This window comes from Diabrotica virgifera, chromosome 8 (genome assembly GCF_917563875.1).
Source record: "Diabrotica virgifera virgifera chromosome 8, PGI_DIABVI_V3a".
NCBI classification, from domain to species: Eukaryota; Metazoa; Arthropoda; class Insecta; order Coleoptera; family Chrysomelidae; genus Diabrotica; species Diabrotica virgifera.
In genome coordinates, this window is record NC_065450.1 from 143,044,468 (window position 1) to 143,066,032 (window position 21,565).

General features: G+C 32.9%; 1 protein-coding gene across 1 annotated transcript in view; it reads right to left on the minus strand.

Annotated features, from left to right (window-relative positions):
* Nucleotides 1–21,565, minus strand: part of LOC114334144 (peptidoglycan-recognition protein LF) — a 180,406-nt gene that overhangs the window by 78,195 nt on the left and 80,646 nt on the right. Inside the window, exon 3 of the mRNA XM_050659136.1 lies at nucleotides 10,804–10,995. Coding sequence (XP_050515093.1) covers nucleotides 10,804–10,995 — 192 coding nt within the window. The remainder of the gene's footprint in view (nucleotides 1–10,803; nucleotides 10,996–21,565) is intronic.

The following is a 21,565-nucleotide window of genomic DNA, read 5'->3' on the forward strand; positions in this document are numbered from 1 at the left end:
AATCTACTTGCATCACTTTAGTGTCTGAAAGCCTCGAAATTTAAGAATATGGCGTGTATATTAGTCACCCCGAGCACTAGGTAAAGATCTGTTCTAATGTGACATTCTTGTTCAGAAACCCCAAAAACCACCTGAGTAATCTGTCTGTATCAATTTACTGCCGAAATTAATATATAAATATGGTACAGAAAATGCTTAACAAATAAAAAGGTACCATAAAATACCATTTTATTATAATACTAAAATACAGGGTGTCCCATTTAAGAAAACTCAGAAAATACTCATTCCGAGTTTTAACCAACCCCGTATACTAAAATTAAACATTTTGGTATACTATTAATAACTGACAATAGTAGACTATATTAAAAATCGTTTAAACATAAATTAATTGAAGTTTGGATATCAAATCACTAACAATATGTATAGGGTGTGAATGTTCCTACAAAATTAACAAAAAAACGTAATTATATTTTAAACTACCTCGTATAATATTTCAAAACACTATATTTTATTAAAGAGAACATCTAGTAGAATCCAAAAATGTAAAAATATACAGGGTATTCCTTTTAAAAAAACATAAATTTGTGTCACCCTGTGAAAACGGGTAGCCCTGTATATTAGAAAATAATGTTAAATCATAGTCCTATCTGTGGCCCATGTTTTACCTAAATAACTTTTTTCGTATATCTTACGACAAACGAGTAATTGGACTTTGTCACACTAATGCCCCACCCTGTATACAAAATAACCATAAAACCATCCTGCCTCTTTGTAAATAGACTTATATTAAGATTCTTGAAACTTGTGCAAAATGGCATGACTCAGAAACTCGTTGACTTTTTCACGAATTTTCTTACAAATCTAGGACTCCTGCCGTCTTAAAAGAACCGTTTAACCTTCCTGCCAAGTACCGAAAATGTATTGATTGTATTTGAGTATTATAACTTTTTAAAGGCAGGACTAAGAAAATCACGGAATCAAGGTGAAAATTTTCCGCAGAATTTTCCAAGGGACAAGTATACTTAAACATTAGGAGACGTCATGCCAATATTTTTTTTGGTCATTTTGAAATATATATGTTTAGTTTATTTAGTTGGCAGGACCTAGAAAATCATGAAAATTTCATTATTTTCCTTACATGTTTGTGTACATATATACTCCGTTACCCCGTTTGCAACCGTCCTGCCTAAAAAATTTTCTTCATAAAATCGATAGTATCCTGTCTATCTACGGATATGGCAGGACTTAGAAATTCATCGCAAAACCCTATTTTTATTTTTTGGGAAAATCTAATTTTTACAGGAAAATGCCACAGGAAATTTGTGAATGTTTCCACAGATTGTAAGTACATCGTCTACCCTTCCAGTATTGCAAAAGGCAGGACTTAGAAAATCGTGGCTGAACTTCTGTATAATATCTCAAAGTCTATTATGTCAATATAACTGCAGAAGAAAAAATAGACTGCACTGCAAATAAATAAAATAATTCAGCAAGCTGAATAATAATAGTAGGGGAGCAAAGTATGCTGAATATGCAATCATTCGAGCGTTATGGGGACCTATTAGGTTGTAAAGATTAGGTACTAAAACCAAAACAATTTAAGTAAAGTTTTCCATTTTAGTGGGGACTTTCCATTTTTTAATTTAATTTTCCATTTCCAACAATCGTTTTTTCCAATTATAGCGCCATCTATCCATGATTCAAAAAAATCTCGAATAAAAGTTACTTATTTTTACGTAAGGAATCCAAATCTGCAATAAAAAAATTGCGGCTTATATTTAAGATTTTAAAGTAACCCCCTACCCCACCTCCGTGGGTGGTCGTGTTTGGTGCCATTTGATATATTTTTCAAAAGTATTGAATAAGTGTATTTTTCAATTTTTCGATCTGATGTTCATTTCGCGAAATATCGCGGGATTTGTATTTAAAATTTTAAATTTACCCCCTACTCCTGTCCGTGGGGTAATTTTTTATTTTTGGTATTATTTTAATAAAAAATTTTGGAAAGTAGTAAGTATTAAAATTACCTAGTTTAATATTTAAATAAAATATAAATAAACTGTTTACAGTATATTAATTTCGTTGAAATCATATAATAGAAGTATAACTTCTTACGTGCGTATAAAGTATACACACATTCTTTTTTTTTATATTCGGATTCATAACGCCTTACGACGTTGTCTGACTCCCAAACGCCACTGTATTCTGTCCTGAGTTAGTTCTTCATTTAGATTTCGAGCGTTAATCGCTTTCCTAATTTCCAGATTTCAGCTCTGTGGTGGTTTTCTTCGTTTTTTCTTCTCGGGGTTGCTACATCATAGTTGTTTTAGACAATCTTTCGTCAATCATTCGGCTCACATGCCCATATTATATGAGATGTTTTTACTCAATATCCTCAACTATAGTGCCTATTCATTCCTTATTCTTTCGGTTTTTGATATTCTCATCGATTTTCTAACGGCATCCATTTCCGTGGCTTCGACCTTTTTCTTATATTTCTCAGTTATTATTCATGCCTCGGCTCCATAGAGTAGATTAGTTTTAACCACTTTCTCATATATATATTCCATTTTCTTTTCTTTGATATTTCTTTACTCCATAGAACTCCGTTTAGGCATGCTATAGCTCTTCGTGCTTGTATGATTCGATGTTCTATTTCTCGTTCGTCTTTTCCACTACCTACGGTCGAAGATGACGCCCAGATATTTATATTCATCACATGGATTTATTTTTTGACTAACTATTTTCTATGGGAAATAAGCCCCAATTTTACGAAAAAAATAAATTTATTAACGTTTCGAAGCCCAAATCGGGTTTCGTTGTCAAAATACAAAATATTTCTAAAATAAATAAAAAGGTTGTTGCTAAGTAAAAAAATTCTTCTAATAATTTATTTAATCTGACTCATTTATATTGGCAATTCAGACGTATATTATACATTTTAAAGTAGCAGATTTTAAAATGATATCGCCAATATTATGAGTTGCGATCCTGGGACGACTTTACTAAAAGATATTTTTTGACTGTCGCCGATATCGAGTTGTCCTGCTTCAGCGCCAATTGAGAGGTATTTTGTCTTTTCTAAATTGATATTTAATCCCCATTTCTGGCATTCTTCAATTAGTTTTCTAAGCATATATTCCATGTCGTCTTTTTCATTTGAGATCACCACTTAATCATCCTCAAACTGTAAAGTATATATTATGCAATCCTGATCGTTTAATTGCATACCCATTCCTTTAAATAAATTTTATATAAATATTAAACAGGGTAGGAGAGATACAACATCCCTGTGTAAGACCCTTAGTATTTGCAAATTTTTCAGCTAAGAGGTTTTCGAATTTAATTTGGGAGTTTGAACCATAATAATATAGATCTTTGAGAGCGTTAACCAATGTTTGATGTATGTTTGATGTGCCCATGACTACCCATAGTTTATTTAGGGGTACTGTGTCATATGCCTTCTAAAGATCTACAAAAGTCATTATGTAAGTTTCTATTTTTCACAACTTTTTTCTTTATAATTTAAGACAAACGATGTTATCTGTACATGAGTGACCTGCTCTAATCCCTCCTTGTTCTTCGTTTTCAGACGATTAAATACTAAATATTTTAAAAATTAAAATTAAAGCGACATCTAGCCGGTATTAAAATATTTAACTTTAAGCCGAACCTTACTCGAAACAAGACCTACATATTCTAGGAAAGATAGCAGTCAGTTGGCTGGTGTCTTTCCTTAACACTTTCGGTGCCCATGATACAATAACTGAAGATATGACATGGAGTCGGTGGGCGGGGCCTACGTAGTTACGTCACTCTGTGAGTAGAACAGCATTAAATTCAGTGTGGTCGTATAGTAAACGGTGTTTATTTTTTTTGTTTAAGGTGAATTTTACTTATGATTTGTTAAACTTTTATTAAAAATGAGGTGTGCCGTGTTTGGTTGTAATGTGGACAATCAATCACAAGGTTTCGATACGAATATCAAGTTTTTAGTTTCCCAAAAGACAAAAAAGTGCGATGTGTGTGAAAACAATTATGTAGACGTAAACGTGCAGACAATTTTAACTTTAACAACGCTCGTATCTCTTCAACACATTGTAACAGCGACGATTATGAACGCAATCTGAAACACGAGCTGCTTGGATATTCTCCTAAAAATTTTCAATGCCTTAAAAAAAACTATTCCATCTCAAAATTTAGCCAAAGCGGGAAAAGGCAAAGTGGATTCTGGTAGAGAGCAACTAACTATTTTTAATCGGAAATAAGCCACAATTTTACCAAAAAATTATTTTATTAACGTTTCGACGTCCAAATCGCATGCCGTTGTCAAAATATAAAAAATATTAATGAATTAAACAAAAATGTTGTTGCTTAGTAAACAATTCGTCTAATAATTTATTTAATCTGACTCATTTATATCGGCAATTCAGACATATATATTATACATTTTAAAGTAGAAGACTTTAAAATGATATTGCCAATTGTTCATTTGATTACATGAAATCAACCCCAACTCAAGAATATCCGTCACAATAAAAATCATAACATGTGATCTGTCTTTAAAAATACAACCACATGCAACGGTGACAGTTAAATTCTCGCGTTAGAGATTCCATAGTATACCACGAAGGAAAACCAGGAAAAAACCTCGTGATACCATCCCGACATCGTCAGTATTAGGTCTTACTTTAGTTTACTCTCAAAACTAATACCAAAATCTAATATAATACTTACGATAATAATAGTAAGACTTAATACTTACGATGTCATGATAGTATCACGAGGTTTTTTCCTGGTTTTCACTCGTGATTTACTATGGAATCTCTAATGCGAGAACTTTACTGTCACCGTTGCATATGGTCATGTGGCTGTATTTTTAAAGACAGATCACAAGCTATGTGACGGATATTCTTGGGTTGGGGTTGATTTCATGTAATCGAATGAACAATTGGCAATATCATTTTAAAGTCTTCTACTTTAAAATGTATAATATATTATGTCTGAATTGCCGATATAAATGAGTCAGATTAAATAAATTATTAGGAGAATTTTTTACTAAGCAACAACATTTTTGTTTAATTCATTAATATTTTTTGTATTTTCAGAACGGCATCCGATTGGTACGTCGAAACGTTAATAAAATCGTTTTTTTGGTAAAATTGTGGCTTATTTCCCATTAAAAATAGTTAATTACAAAAATGCCACAAGAAAATAGCTTCAGAACAACCGTAGAGCGCAATGCTGTGTATTATACAGTATAATATATACCTAATGAGACGTATCTTGTCTAATAATAAAAAATCATATTTGTAATTGATTTCTATTATTAGATTATGTTTTCAATAATTATATTTAATCATAATAAACAAAACAGCACTTCTCGAAAATTTCACAACTGATATTAAAAGCTAAAATCCCCAAATCATAACGGCAATACATTCGAAATGTAAAGGATCTACTCACAACGTGACGTCATGCGCGACCTGAACATTAGGAACGCCGCCTGTCGTATCTTGGGTTATTGTATCATCTTCGGTGCCCATAAATCACGACTGTCGTCACGACGCACGAGTGTCATCAGTAGTACTGTGTTACTAAATAAACGATTGAAGTACGTGGTACCAGCCAAGTGGCGATTGTTCAAGATGGGCACCGAACGTGTTAAAATAAAAATTGAAGAAAAAAATCTTCTGTGTAAAAGGTATATTTATTTGAACACCCCAATAACGGGCTACATTAAAAAACAGAACGTTTTCGCTATAAAGAGAGCATTATCAGTGTTTTTTGCAAGCTCTACATGCTAATTCAACAAAAATACATGGGTTAAAACCCTTAAAACGTCGACTAAAAGTCTTACATTGACATGTTGTATACTAAATCCTGGCGATGGATGAAATTGAGAGAGATGCCTCAAAGCATTATAAAGAGAGGTAAAGCATTTAGAGAGGTATCTCCCTAAATTTCATCTATCGCCAGTATTTAGTATACAACATGTCAATGTAAGACTTTTAGTCGACATTTTAAGGGTTTTACCCATGTATTCTTGGTGGCTTAGCATGTAGAGGTTGCAAATAACACTGATGATACCCTCTTTAGAGCGAAAACGTTCTGTTTTTTAATGTAGCCCTTCATTTGGGGTTTTCAAATAAATATACCATTTACACAGAAGATTTTTTTTTCTTCAATTTTTGTAATTAATGGTATACAGCCAGCCACAGGAAATTTTTTCCTTATGGGTGTTAAATTAAAACATTCACAAAGTAATTTTCACTAATTCTTTACAAAGTCGTTTAGTAAAAGCAATGTAAAGTGAAGAAATTATATGATTAAAAAAGAAATGTATGACTAAACCAAAAAATATATTTTTGTTTTGCCAGATAAGTTGTTTAGTAAAAAGTCTTAAGTTGAGGAAAGTTTCTGTGTGTGATAAAAATCTAATAATGATACCATTATGATCATTGATCATGTTTCTTATAATAGTTATGCGATGTTCTAATAAATGTTGTAGACAAACGTCTGTATTCGATTTTAATTTTCATTTTAATATTGAGCTTTTGCTTTCACTTTTGCCTGTTTGATACCTTGCATCTTTAATAATAAATTTTTTTTATTGATAGACTGCATTTTTACAATCTGCTCTTTATATAAACTACTAAGTAAAGAGTCTGTATGCCATATTTATTAAGGTGAGTTAGGTACCGCCCAGGGCGTCCAGTGACAGTTCTCTTAAGTACTATGTTTTTAAACCTTAAGTCTCTCAGACGGCATCGCTTGTCGAAAGTGGGATATTTAACTTCCTAAAAAATTTTGAAGGTCACCCGTTTATGACTTTTCAAGTTGGGTTGTTATTTAGTAGTATTCAATTCGGAAAGTTGTGCCAGGTTGTTATTCGAAAGATATTTAGGCTCAAAGTGTGATTTCCGTCTAATCGACGGGGTGTTAGTGTGTGTGCCCCAGTTCGTCAATAAACATAAAATAAGGGAATTAAGACCCTGAGGAAACTCTTTTGAAATGGTTTGATGAGGCAGAAGACGACATAAGCGAAGTGGGATGAGTTTGTGATGAAAATATTGCCACTGACTACCATTGCTACACTGTACTAACTATAGTACCTGTCAGTTTTTTTTTGTTTTAACATTTTTTAAAAACATTTTTATCTTCATTTTTCTTACTCTTTGTTTAACTCGATTATAAATTTTTATCACACTTATCACACTGCTTAATTTTTATCACACTTTTTTTCAGGAGTAAAGAGGTACACAAACAATCCTTCCATTCTTGTTATAATGTTTTTAATTTAATAAATACAGAAAAACTAAATTAATTACTGTGTTTTTTAGATAACCAGCACTTTCAGTAAACCATCGAGATATTTTTTGCATCAAAATTTTTAACAAAAATAAAAATTACCACTAAAATGTTAAACCCGTCTGTCAGGCGGTTAGTTAGTGTTTAGTGTTTACGTCATTGATTTAAGATGTTAGTACTTAAGGGTTAAGTACTACTGAGGTAGGTCGTCTGGCCATATCCTCTTAAGTCTTATTTCAGCAAGTGGTTGGGTGAATAAATTATTTATCACTTCGTGGTTGTGGTCAGTGGTGTGATTTTTATATTTTACTGAACGATTCTTTATTATGTCCTTGATTAGTGGGATGTCCAGATCCCTGTGAAGTGTCTGGTTACATACGTACCATAGAGCGTTACTTATCATACGGGGTATTTTGGATTGGAATGTTTGGAGTATCTTCGTATTTGAAGGTTTATTGCATCCCAATAGTTCTATTCCGTATGCCCAAACTGGTATGAGTATAGCTTTGTATAGAAGCAGTTTATTTTCAAGAGATAACTGGGACCATTTGTTAAATATAGTTAGTTCAGATTTTTTAGTTTAAGATCTCATTGTTACCGTTTAGTTGTATGTGTATTTTCCATTTGAGTTTTTCATCCAGATGCAATCCCAAGTATTAGACAACTGGTTTTATGGAAATTGGGGTATTATTTATACAAACTTGAGGAAATGCAGATTTTCTTGTTGTAAAAGTAATTTGTACTGATTTGCTGGCATTAACATTTGTCTTTCGTCACTTAAGCCAGTTTTGTAATTTAATAATTGGTCTAAATGATTTTGTACTTTTTGTGATGCTAATAGAGTCGACATCCACTGTTAATCCCACATTTGCCACCGTTGTAACGTTACAAACGTCACATCTTTGATATTTTATTTTTAAATAATTATTTTATTTTATTTTCTTTAATATTTTATTAACAATAATTTTCTTCTATTTGGTTTACCTGTTTTCTTCGTTAAAAGCTCGTTGGCGCCCTCTTTTATTATCCTCTTTGACTATTCTCTTTTATTATCCTCTTTTATTACCCTCTTTTATTATCTTCTATTTACTATACCTCTTTTCATCTAAATCTAAAATCTAAATCATCAATTGAACATACTGAACGTACCCCGTATACCTTTACTCTCTAAATATCTGTATTTCAATACGGAACATGCCGCTACTTGATAGTACTTGTTCGTCATTTTAAATGTCGTTTTCAATGACAGTGTCACTTCATCGACTTCATCCCTACTCCCTGACATAAACTGGAAGGGAAAAATTATTTCTTAAAAAGGCATGTAATTCGAAAAATAGATCATTTTTATTCCAAATCAAATCTTCATCTTGTGGTGAGTTTTACATAAAGTTTTTTGTAATAATTTCTTACAGTCATTATATTCCATCCATACCTAGCATCTTATAACAGTTTTTCTAAGATTTTTCCTCTAATCTTCAAATGTTAAATCATGTGTTTAGTTTCTATATTTTATATTCTCATCTATTAAATATTTCTTTTTAATTTACATATATGTACGTTGAGTAATCAAAATTTTAACTATTCTCCTCATCTAAATTTCATTTAATTTATTCTTGTCATCTGCTACTCTTTCTGACGATTAGAACGGCAGATGGCACACGTGGGTTTTTCTCCTTGATTATTGATATGTGTCTCTATTTTATAGTTTTTGGATAGAAAGCACCTTTCTCCCTTCGGGAGCTTCAAGCCATCCACACAGGTGATGGAACTAAGGCTGACACAGTGGGGACCATGAAATCTACGCTGCAACAACCAAGACCGTAGCTGCACTGACCTAGGACCACAACATCTGCCCAGGTCAAGAGAAGTCCACAGCCGTACCATTAAACATCAATAAGTTACCCTCACCTACCAAAAGCCATAAGTATAATCCAGAATTGTTAGTTTTTGGCAAGAATTTGAATACATTTGTTAATGCAATTTACTAAGTCATATTTTTATTATATCTTTATTGAACAATAAACATGATTAGTTAAAAATGCTGTTTTGTTTGCTTCCATTCTAAATTTTCAGAGTTCATATCTAAGGTTAGGACAAGACGAACACACACCTGATTGACTGAGCTAAGCTGAGGGTGTAACGATGGCTATCTTGGATGATTGAGGTAATATTTTTCATCGGCAAAATTAGCTAAGAAGATATCAGTTCTGGTTGGAACGTCGGTTGTAAATATAAGATACAGAAATTGTCCGAAAACGCTGCCCTGAGGTATGCCAGATTGTATGGTGTGGTAATTTGAGTAGTTGTCTTTAATTTTGAATTGGAATTATCGGTCAGTAAGATACGATTTTAGAGTAAAATACAGTTGGTCTGTTAGGTTAATTTCAGATTATAGAGGAGACCTTGACGCCATACATAATAATCAATTAACGTGCAAAATGAATGCTTACTAGACCAGGGCATTTAGACGAAAATTCATCGGAATAAATGGATTTTTAAATACAGCACCTATCGACTTGCATCTTTTTGCATTATATTCGGGATGCCATCAGGAAAAAAGTCTACAATGGAAAAATGTGTGGATATGCATAATTGCAAGTTTATAGTGCCTAAAATGCATCCAAAACTACATAAACGTGTCAAAATCAGTATATTAGGGCCAGATTTTGTTACTCGAGATTTTTTTGGCTCGCTGAACATTTTGTTCGCTTTTGGAATACGCCATCATAACGGACCCCCGGAGCACCTGGTGAACAGGGTTACTTCTAAGGCACGTCATCTGGAGTTTCAAGGGTTATCGGCACTAAATTTATGAAAACAGATTACTTGGAGATTTTTGAAGTTGAAAACGAATACGCCATTAGAACCAATCCCCGGAGCATCTGGTGTCCGGGACGTACTTATAGCATTCACCCTGGGCATTAGGTACTCCGATGGTCGATTATGATTTCATATTTGTGTTCAGTAACCACAAAAACCTCCGAGTAAGCTGTTTGCATCAATTTAGTGCCGAAAACCATCGAAACTCCAGAAGATGACGTACTTCAGCAGTGAATCTGGGCACTAGGTGTTCCGTGGGTCAGATCTGATGACGTATTCATGTTCAGCTACCTCAAATACCACCGAGTAATCTATATCAATTTAGTGCAGATAATCCTTGAAACTCCAGATGACGTGCCTTAGAAGTAAGCCTGGTCACTAGGTGCTCCAAGGGTCAGTTCTGATGGCGTATTCATGTTAGTCCAAAGACCCCAGAGTATTAAAATCTGGGCCGTAATAGGCCTATACTGATTTTGACATATTTATGCATTTTTGGATGCATATGAGGCACCGCAAATGCAATTATGAATTTCTATTCATTTTTCTCTTGTAGATTTTTTCCTGACGTCATCCCGAACACAATGCAAAATTTGCAAGTAAGAGGTATTTAGAAATCGATTTATTTTTTCCTAAATGCCCTGGACTGTGGACATGATAATAATTAAAACTTACCAGCTGTGTAGTCTATGGGCTCATTTTTATCTTCTTCTTCGTTGTCTTTATTTTGATCGATCTGTATAACTCTAGTAGGATTCCTCCATATCAGGATAGCAGAAATTGTAGTAAGAGACAATATTAGCAGAAATACTAACAATAAAGTTTGCTTAGGTTTTTTACATGGAAACGCCTTGACATACGTAATACCTGGAAAAAACATTTTTAAATAATTTTAAATATTGACAAGTTAGTCCTGTCGCCAGGGGGTACAACGGCCTCCTTTGTTCAGATGGACTTACCCAAACTTTTTTATGTATTTTGACCCGTGGAACACGAACTTTTTGGGTAACAGTTGATCCGGGTGTCGATAAGATTGTTATAAACAAAGAACTTAAGGAATTACATAACAGCAATTTTTCGCAAAACAAAACATTATTTTGTATTTTTTGGGTCATTCTAAGCAAAAAATGTTCTTAAAAGATTTTTCGTAGGATCCACAGCTTTCGAGATAAACGCGGTTGAACTTTCAAAAAATCGAAAAATTGCAATTTTTAAACCCGAATAACTTTTTAAAAAAATTAAATAGCAAGTCTGCTTACCGCATTTGAAAGTTCAAGTCAAATTATACCGGTTTCGATTATTTGCATTGCTAAAAATTAATTTTTCTATTGTCAAACAAAGCTATAAACAAATCGTGTTTCCCGTGCCAAATGCATACGTTTAAAGCATGCTACGTAGAAATTGCCTGTTTGTAGGCGCGTCTACTCGTTCAATAATAAGAGATGCATTGAAAACATCACTCAAGCACTATGTGTTTATAGCTTTGTTTAACAAAAAAAAAATTATTTTTAGCAATGCGAATAATGAAAACCGATAGAATTTGACTTGAACTTTCAAATGCTGTAAGCAGATTTGCTATTTTATTTTTTTAATCAAAAGTTGTTCGGGTTCAAAAATTGCAATTTTTCGATTTTTTGAAAGTTCAACTGCTATTATCTCGTAAACTGTGCATCCTACGAAAAAATTTGTAAGAACATTTTTTACTTAGAATGACCCAAAATATACAAAAAAATGTTTTGTTTTGCGAAAAATCGTTGTTATGTAATTTCTAAAGTTCTTTGTTTATAACAATCTTATCGACATCCGGATCAACTGTTACCCAAAAAATTCGTGTTCTACGGGTCAAAATACATAAAAAATACTTGGGTAAGTCCATTTGAATAAATGAGGCCATTGTACCCCCCCCCTCCCTGGCGTCAGTACTAAGTATATTTATTAGAATTTTAAATACTATTTTTTATGGCATTGTTTTATAACAGTAAGTAAGGTCTCTTTTTATGTGGATTATTTTTATGCGATTTTGAAGTTATGCCGTTGGTATTTCATTCAAAAATGTCTATTATTAACAATTAGTATAATTAATATTAACTATTCCCATCCAGTAGTCTGAGAGTTTGCAATTCGAGTATTCCCCTTGTTACATGATGTACCATGCAGCTATTATATCAATCTGAATTTCGCATTGAAAGGTATTAGGTCTGGATCTCGCGTATAATAAAAAGTTGATTAATAGCAAGCTGAAAATTTGTTAATAGCTTAAGGGTGTCTAGTCAGACAAACTTTGATATATGGGAACACTGAAACAGGGAAAGTTTCAATTGTGGAACAGGTTAAAAATTTGGAACGGTCACACCACGAAAACGTCACATGTATTTTGTCCGACAGAACTTCCAATTGATTTGTTAGCCTTTCATTAAACTCTCATGCAAAAATTAGGCTGCTTTTTATCACCAAATGGGAATTATAATGAGTGGAACATGTAGAATATGTCAAGTGACAGGAATTATGACAGGTGATAAATAGCAGTCTGATTTTTGAATGAGAGTTTAATGAAAGGTAACAAATCAATTGGACGTTCTGTCGGACAAAATACCTGTGACGTTTTCGTGGTCTGACCGTTCCAAATTTTTAACCTATTCCACAATTGAAACTTTCCCTGTTTCAGTGTTCCCATATATCAAAGTTTGTCTGACTAGACACCCTTAAGCTATTAACAAATTTTCAGCTTGCTATTAATCAACTTTTTATTATACGCGGGATCCAGACCTATATAACCTGTAATAATTGTTTTGAAATTAAATTTAAATGTTGCTGATTTCAAGTTGCAATATAATAAACAGCACATCGACGCTGCCAAGCCAAAACGGCATAAACGCCAAAATGACCACTTTTTAGTTAGCTGCACTAAAAAATAGGATTTTAATTTCCGCACCAGACAGTCAACGCGGAATAACCGCAGAAAAAGTGAAGTAGGTGTAATATAGGTTTAAAATTTTTATAAACGCCAGTCTAGTCACGCACGTGAACACCGACGTGAACACCGATTGACATAATCGCCAGTGCCCGTAAGATTATCATTGTGTACATTTCGGTCCAGTAATAATAGTAAAGGTATGTATTTTTACAATTTTTATGGATAAGTAACATGGTATTATCTACCTTTGCAATATTTTCAATTTGTATTGATTTTTGAAGCGTAAACACACTGAATTTCTTTAAAAACTATGAAGCGTTTATGCCAAAACCACATATTTACATCGTGGTTGACACAAGTGCCATTCCTCAATGGTATTCTTATGCAGGTTTCTTATTTAAACATTGCGCAAATAAAAAGTTTATTTTAAAATATTCTATTGTAACTTTGTACTAGTGTGATGAACAATTCATTTTGTATTACAGCATAGAGTTCAAATCAATTTTATATAGCTAAAAATGGCGATCGATTTTTGGCGTTTATGCCATTTTTTTGTTGCACATGAATAGCAGAAGTAAAAAAATAATGGCCTTACTAAATGAAAATAAAACATATACCGAATCAGTACAAAATGATATACTGACTGACAATAATCCCCCTATATTTCCCTTAGAGGTTTATGGCATTTTTAATGCCAACATTGCAGAAGCTTTTAGCAATGACATTATCATCTTTGAGGAACCACCAGACGTTGCAGTAGAAGAAGAAATATTTAGTCACGATCTCACATCATGTTTCAACTTAGCAGCAGATAATGGTTTGGATGCCGGTATAAGTAGTGATCAAAATAAGGAAAATACAAGCAATCAAATCAATACGGATGTTGAACCAAATATTGACAGTGATTATGAATTAGAATCCACTACTTACTATTAGATATCCACTTTTAAGTATTTCATATTTACTTTTAAGTATTTCATCCTAGCACCAAAACATGTTTAAAGAATTTAAGGTTTTGTTTTTAACTTAGAATGTATTTTTGATTAATAAAAAATAAACCCTATCAAAAATCTTCGTAATTTCATCATTTTTCTTGTTGGCATAAACGACAATTTTTGATTTTCGTTTCTGTTTTCATTAATGGCATATATCCCTTTTAAGCGCCATATTGACTAACCTTACAACGATGCAACGACTAACATTACACCAATGTTATATCTTGATTGGACATAAGCGCCATTTTATAGTTTTTAATTTATTTCAGACAGTATTTTCAGCCACATTAGTGTTCACAATATATTAAAATTTGAAAAAAAAATACCAATTTTTTTGAATCACTGTGCAGATAAGCAGAATTGGTAAAAATAAAAATAATCAGTTTTTTGTGTTTCCTGAAAAATCAAGTTAATGTCGTTTATGCCGTTTTGGCTTGACAGCGTCGACATTTTGATTTCTGGATTGAAACATTTAATTAAGTGTCGTAAAGTTTTATGTTCCATATAGAAGAGGTTTTTGCAATCTCAATATCGTTAGTCTGCGTTTTTAATTTCTTTAAGATTTTATTTGGCCCAATGAAGAAAACAAAACATCAGACACAATTTTTGGTGGACAAACGTCCACCATTTTATGTGATTTTATAAAATCACGGAACGTATCCCTAGTTTTTCAATGCAAGTAAAGCCTTTTTTATGCGATTTTTTTATATGCGGTTTTCTGAAGAACGTATCCACCGCATAAAACGAGACCTTACTCTTTTTAATTAATGTAAATACATCGGATCGCGTAAGTGTTCCCTTCAATTTTATTTGTGACGTATTTACGCATAAAATCAGGAGTGTTATGTGATAAGTATCTACAATTACGCCGATTTCCTTTCTTCCTAGGGAGCGGAACATAGAAGAAAATCTTCATCTGCACTTCAATGAAGATTTGTCATAGTCTTTAATTTATTAAGTTTGGGCATGCACTTAATTTTGAGGTCTTTCAAATGGAATTTCCAATTTCCAAGTAAGTTGATTGTCAAAAATATTAGTCCTAAAAAATGTATAGGTACTCGTTACGGCAGTAATGCCCAGTTGCACCAACAGATCGTAAGCTTAAGATATGCCTTAATCTCAGCTTACGAAACATAATCGTTGCGCCATTGAGTCTTATGCTCGATGCATATTTGCGTGTTTTCAAGTTGCGTGTACGCTGCGAGCAAGCTGCTTGTTTTCAAGCCAAGCTTCCCGTCAACAAATTTGAGCGGTTTCTCGAAGTCAATACAAGCCAGAAATAAACAGTTCTACATCTACGTTGAAATCGATGGCGCGATCAACGTGTACTGAATGATTGCCCATCACAGACAGCCAAACCGCCTGACTTGTTTTCAAGCGGCGTGCACGTGGCAGTGTAGCAGAAACTTGTGTGTTCTCGGTCCACGCCGCTTGCAAGTCGCTTGCAAGCAACTTGTACGCCTCAGCTCAACTCAAGTGTGCAGTGAATAAATTCAAATCATGTACTGCTGAGCCGCCAGCGATCGTACGTAGCTTGCTCTCAGGGTGAACGAAACTTGAAAACACGCAAATGTTTTTCGAGCATGTTACATCGAGCCGTAGATCAATTTTCATATTGCCACAATGGATTGTCACGTGGATTACATCTTACACTTCGTCTCAGTTAAGAAGTGCTTGGATCAGGATCGAAAATTGGAGACTTAAAGAGGCTCTATTTATAAGCTGAGCTGGGCTAAGCTGGAGCTAAAGATATGTTGGTGCAAGCAGGTATTAGACAGGTACCATTTGTAGTTATTTTAAGGTTTATAATACTGGCTGTCCTGCCAAAGAAATTAATTACTTTTGTCTTTTAAACAGAAAAGATAAAGCCACTCACAGAAGACTATTCACGCAATTGATCAGCACATATTTGGATCAGCTTGCAAGTGACAACAGTGTTTTTGCCTCAGTAGACGATTAATAAATAATCTGTATAGAGTGCAAACTTGACTGGAAAATATTTTTTTACAGATTTGGTCACAGAAAGTACAAAAAGTGAAGGGATCAAAACTGACCCTTGGTGAATCCTCTGCTTTAAAGATTATATTTGTTACGAATTAATTGATAAATGAATATACGCGTTCCGGATATATGAACACCTTGCTTATGTTTAGCTATAATAAGAGGTATGTATATAAGATTTGAAAAGCTTTTTCGATATCAGATGCAACCAGTGTGACGTATGTTTACACTTGGAAGGTGTTAATAATATACAGTGTGTCCAGAAACTCTACCGACAAACGAAGACAGGAGATTCCTCAGAAAATTTTGAGACAATGTAACTTAATTCACATAGTCCGAAAATGCTTCATAAAGGAGCTAGGACTATTTGAAGATAGCGTCTGGTAATTAGTTGTTTTTAAATATCTCCAGAAAGCTTCTATTTAGAAAAACGAAAATTGGTACACATATTTATCTTCCAGAGATAAATCGATCTCATTCATTGTAAATTTCTAGTACCGGTCATAAGTCCGTTTTGGGTAGTGCAACAGTTTTTTTGAGTCTGGCTTATTAAAATGTAAGGTATTATAGTACTAAAAGGTACCCCTACTTTAACTCGATAGGATACAATGTTTTCGAGAAAAATCGATTTGAAAATTTTTCGTTTTTTGAATATCAAAAAAAAAAATTAAAAAAAAAAACTATTTAGAAAAACGAAAACTGGTACGTTTGTTTATATTCCAGAGATGAATCGATTTCATTAATTGCGAATTTCTAGTACCGGTCATATGCGTCCGTTTTAGATAGGTTAACGAATATCTTATCGCATATTTTTTTCTTTAATGTTTAAGAATTTTTTACACAAAATTATTAAATTTGGAGGTATTCTAGTATTAAAAGTTACTCTTGCTTTATGATGGTAAAATACGCCGTTTTTATTTTGAAAAATCTTTTCAATTTTCTTTTCAAATTTAGGAAACGAAAAATTTTCAAATTGATTTTTTAGAAAATGGTATGTCCTACCGACTTAAAGCAAGAATATCTTTTAGTACTGGAATACCTCACAATTTAATAATCCATTATCAAAAATGCTTAAATTTTAAAAACAAAAAAGTTATGGCGTTGCCCTACCCAAGACGGACGCCTATGACCGGTTCTAGAAACTCGCAATGGATGGAATCGATTTATCTATAGAAGATAAAAAATACGTGTACCAATTTTCGTTTTTCTAACTAGAAGCTTTCTGGAGATATTTAAGAACAACTAATTACCAGACGCCATCTTCAAATAGTTCTAGCTCCTTTAGGAAGCATTTTCGGACTATGTGAATTTGTTTAAATTGTCTTAAAATTATCTGAGGAATCTCCTGTTTCGTTTGTTGGTAGAGTTTGTGGACACCCTGTATAAGGGTGTTAAATCCAAAGTGGTGTAAGTCATATTTTTGAAATGATGTAAGTCTTGCTTTATAATCTTGATAGACCTTTTGTCCTCAGGAAAATTCAGGAAAAGTGGTGTAAGTCTTTAGAGTAATACAGTAAAAACTTCCACTATTTTTTCTTTTAAAAGGTCTATACATCAAGGCTATAAAGCAAGACTTACATCATTTCAAAAATATGACTTACACCACTTTGATGTTAACACCCTCATATATTTGTAGTATTGCTAGGCTGTCGATATCTCCACTACATGAGGCTTTCATTGATTTTCATCTTCATCAATTTGAATTGAAAGATAAAGGGTATGATATCTGGACTGCAGCTGAATGTTTACAGAAATACAATGCGTGTAATAATTCTTGAAGTAAATAAGGCGTGTTTATAGAATCTTGATAATATTTTTTGTTGTTATTACCTTATACACAGAAAATATCGAATAATATAATCTAACAAAAAACAACTAAAGCTTTTGTTTCATTAATCGGCAAAAAAATTTAAACTTTATTGTTTATTTCTGAAGCATAACGTAAACAATTAACGTAAAAAGTGAAATTATGTGTAGCTTATATAATGAGCTACAATCTGTAAAAGTTTCAAGTTTCTTCATTGTAAGAACAAGAGAATTTAAGCATTTTCCGTTAAAATCGTTTTTTTTTATTTAAACAATTATATTATTAATAAACATAAGAAACTTTGTTATTGACTATTCGTGTATTGTTCCCGCGAATGCGGGAATTCATTTGCGTTTCAGTCACTTGCATTGAAGAAAAGGCAGTCAAATTAACGTCGAAAGATTTGACCAAAACGATTGAGCTAAAGAAAAACGTTTAATTAGTCGATACGCCAAAACGAATTCTAATGTTAACTGTAGTACAAAACGTCTCTACCGGTGGTTTTTCTAAGACTACGATAAAAACACGATTTTTTTTAATTCGAGTTTTGGTCGAATTTTTATTTCGTACCGTATTGAAATTTGACACGAATAAGCGCCGATTTTTATATAAACAAATAATATATGAGCGTTCAAAATTTGAAACTTTATTGTTTATTTATGAAGCATAACGTAAAGAATTAACGTAAAAAATGAAATTATATATAGTTCCTATCATTAGCTACAGTCCGTAAAAGTTTTAAGTTTTTACATTGTAAAAAACAAGAGAATTTAAGCATTTTCCATTAAAATCGTTTTTTTTTTATTTAAACAATTAATAAACATAAATTTTTTATTGACTATTATTCGTGTATTGTTCCCGCGAATGCATATGTCTGCAAATTTTCATTCATTTGCATTGGAGAATAGGCAGTCAAATTAACGTCTAAATATTTGACGCAAACTATTGAACTAAAGAAAAGCGTTTAATTCATTTCTATCAAGTAGATAACGGTCGTATTCATCAATTATCTAATATCATAGTTTTATTATTCCATCAGTCATTCTAGGAGTATCTAATTTCGTCATTGTAGTATTAACCAATTTTTGAGAAATATAAAAAGAGAAAACTTTTTAATTTTACAAAGTTTATTCTGAAATTCAAACCAGGGGCCTGATTCTAATTCATTTCGACGTCGCAATTTAATTTCGACACCGCCATGATGGTTGCAATTTATGGCGATCCTTATTCATTTCGATATTAGTCCCAACTGGGGATATTAACATTATCATGTTGACACTACTCAGAATTTGGGTTGGCGCTCCGGTTTATTGGATTTATTGGCTACGTAACCATCGCAACATTTGTCGATAGTCTGGGAAAATTTTCGAAGAAATGCCATTTTTGGGAAAAGTTGTTTAGCAGCTATTTTATTGCTAAAATCGAATCTTAAGATTGCATAATTAGTAATATGTGGTATGACAAGTCCGCAAGAAGTGTGTTATTTTATTTATAAACAAATTAGCACTCCTAAATCTTCTTTTTTTCAATTAATGCTCTGTAACTCGTGAAACTTTTCCTTTAAGCCAAAAACACTCGAATAAAAATTCACCGTAATTTAGTTCTGCACAAAGTTATTTTTTTTCCGATTTCCTTCAACAAAAATTTTACTCAGAAATTCCGAGTTTTTCCAAAAAAATCTGCAATTTTTAATTAAAATCATAGAGAAATAATTATTTATCAATAATTAAATAAATTGATGACAATAAAGATTTTTAATAGTAGATTATACAGAGAGGGGCTAAATTATAGAATAAATTCATTTTCTCTAAATGGAGGCTTTTGGAGCAAAATCCCGAAACAGGTCGATTTTTATTTTTAAAATCACAATTTTTTGGCATATATTTCATACTAGTGACGTCATCCATCTGAGCGTGATGACGTAATCGATAATTTTTTTTTTGGGAATAGGGGTCGCGTGGTAGGTCATTACACATTACATAGAGTCATGTATTGAAAACGTTTCTTAGAATCATTCATCAAAGAACATATAGAAAAATTGAGGAAAGAATCTCAAGTACTCAATTCGGTTTTCGCTGTGGCCTTGGAACGCGTGATGCACTATTCGCAACCCAAGTTTTAATTCAGAGATGCAGAGATGTAAATCATGATGTTTTCATGTGCGCGATTGATTTTGAAAAGGCCTTTGATAAAGTTCGCCATGAAAAAATGCTACATATTCTCAAAACTACCGGTCTGGACGGTAGGGACATTAGAATAATCGCAAATTTGTATTGGGGCCAGGCTGCATGTATTAGGGTTGCGAATCAGTGCTCTGAAGAAGTAAAAATCAAGCGCGGAGTTCGACAAGGCTGTATATTGTCACCAATGTTGTTTAATCTTTACGCTGAAACAATCTTAAATGAAGTCTTGGAAAACGCAAAAGAGGGAATACTCATTAATGGTATGCTTATGAACAATATCAGATACGCAGATGACACCTTGTTGCTGACTGGATCAATTGAACATCTTCAAGCGTTATTGAATCGAATGGTGGCATTCTGCGCGATATATGGACTCAAACTCAACGCAAGAAAAACAAAGTTTATGGTTATTATAAACAGGCAGCCGTAAATAATAATAACTATAACGTAACAATCGGTAATGACTCAATTGAACGAGTAAGTAATCTTGTATATCTGGGTACTCATATTAATGAAAGCTGGAACCCTAGTACAGAAATAAAAAGTAGAATTGCCAAAGCAAGAACAAGTTTTATGAAATTTAAGAAAATCCTGTGCAGTCATGATCTAAATTTGGAACTTCGCATAAGAATGGTCCGATGTTATATATTCCCAGTACTACTTTACGGGGTTGAAGCATGGACACTGACAGAATTGCTTTTAAAAAACCTAGAAGCATTTGAAATGTGGGTCTACCGCCGTATTCTGAAGATCAGTTGGGTAGAAAGAGTCACAAACGAAAGGGTTTTGCAACGTTTGAATAAAAGTTGCGAAGTAGTGAACACGGTTAAAAGGCGCAAATTGGAATACTTTGGTCATATAATGCGTCACCCAGAAAAATATGACATACTTCACCTTGTCATGCAAGGTAAAATAATGGGAAAAAGAAGTGTGGGCCGCCGTACAACTTCTTGGCTTAAAAACCTACGCCAATGGTTTGGCAAAACTAGCACTGAACTATTTCGTGCGGCTGTAAATAAGACAATGATTGTTAATATGCTGCACAACATGAGAGCCAACGATCGACAAGCGGTCTCGGCACCTTAAGAAGAAGAAGGTAGGTCATTTGAAAGGGCGTTCCATTCTTTATTCAGTAATATAAACATTAATATCATTATTTATACAGGGTTGCCAAAATAATTTTTGAATTCAATTAATTAGCGCAAAAAGAAGAATGCATGTAATTACATGAAAATACATTGTACTGCTGTCAGAAAATAGAAAAGAAGGTTTATTATTCAAATATTTCTTTTCGCTTAAATTAAATCACAAACAGCCTCCCTCCTACCTATTGGCAATTTGAAGATTTAATTTAAGCTAAAAGCAATGTCTATTTACCAAATAAACATTTTTTTCTATTTTCTCACAGCAATAGAATGTATTTTGAGTTAAATAAATTACACAATAGGTATATTCTTCTTTTTGCGTCAATTAATTTAATTAAAAAAATTTTTTTGGCCGCCCTGTATAAATAATGATATTATTGTTTATAATACTG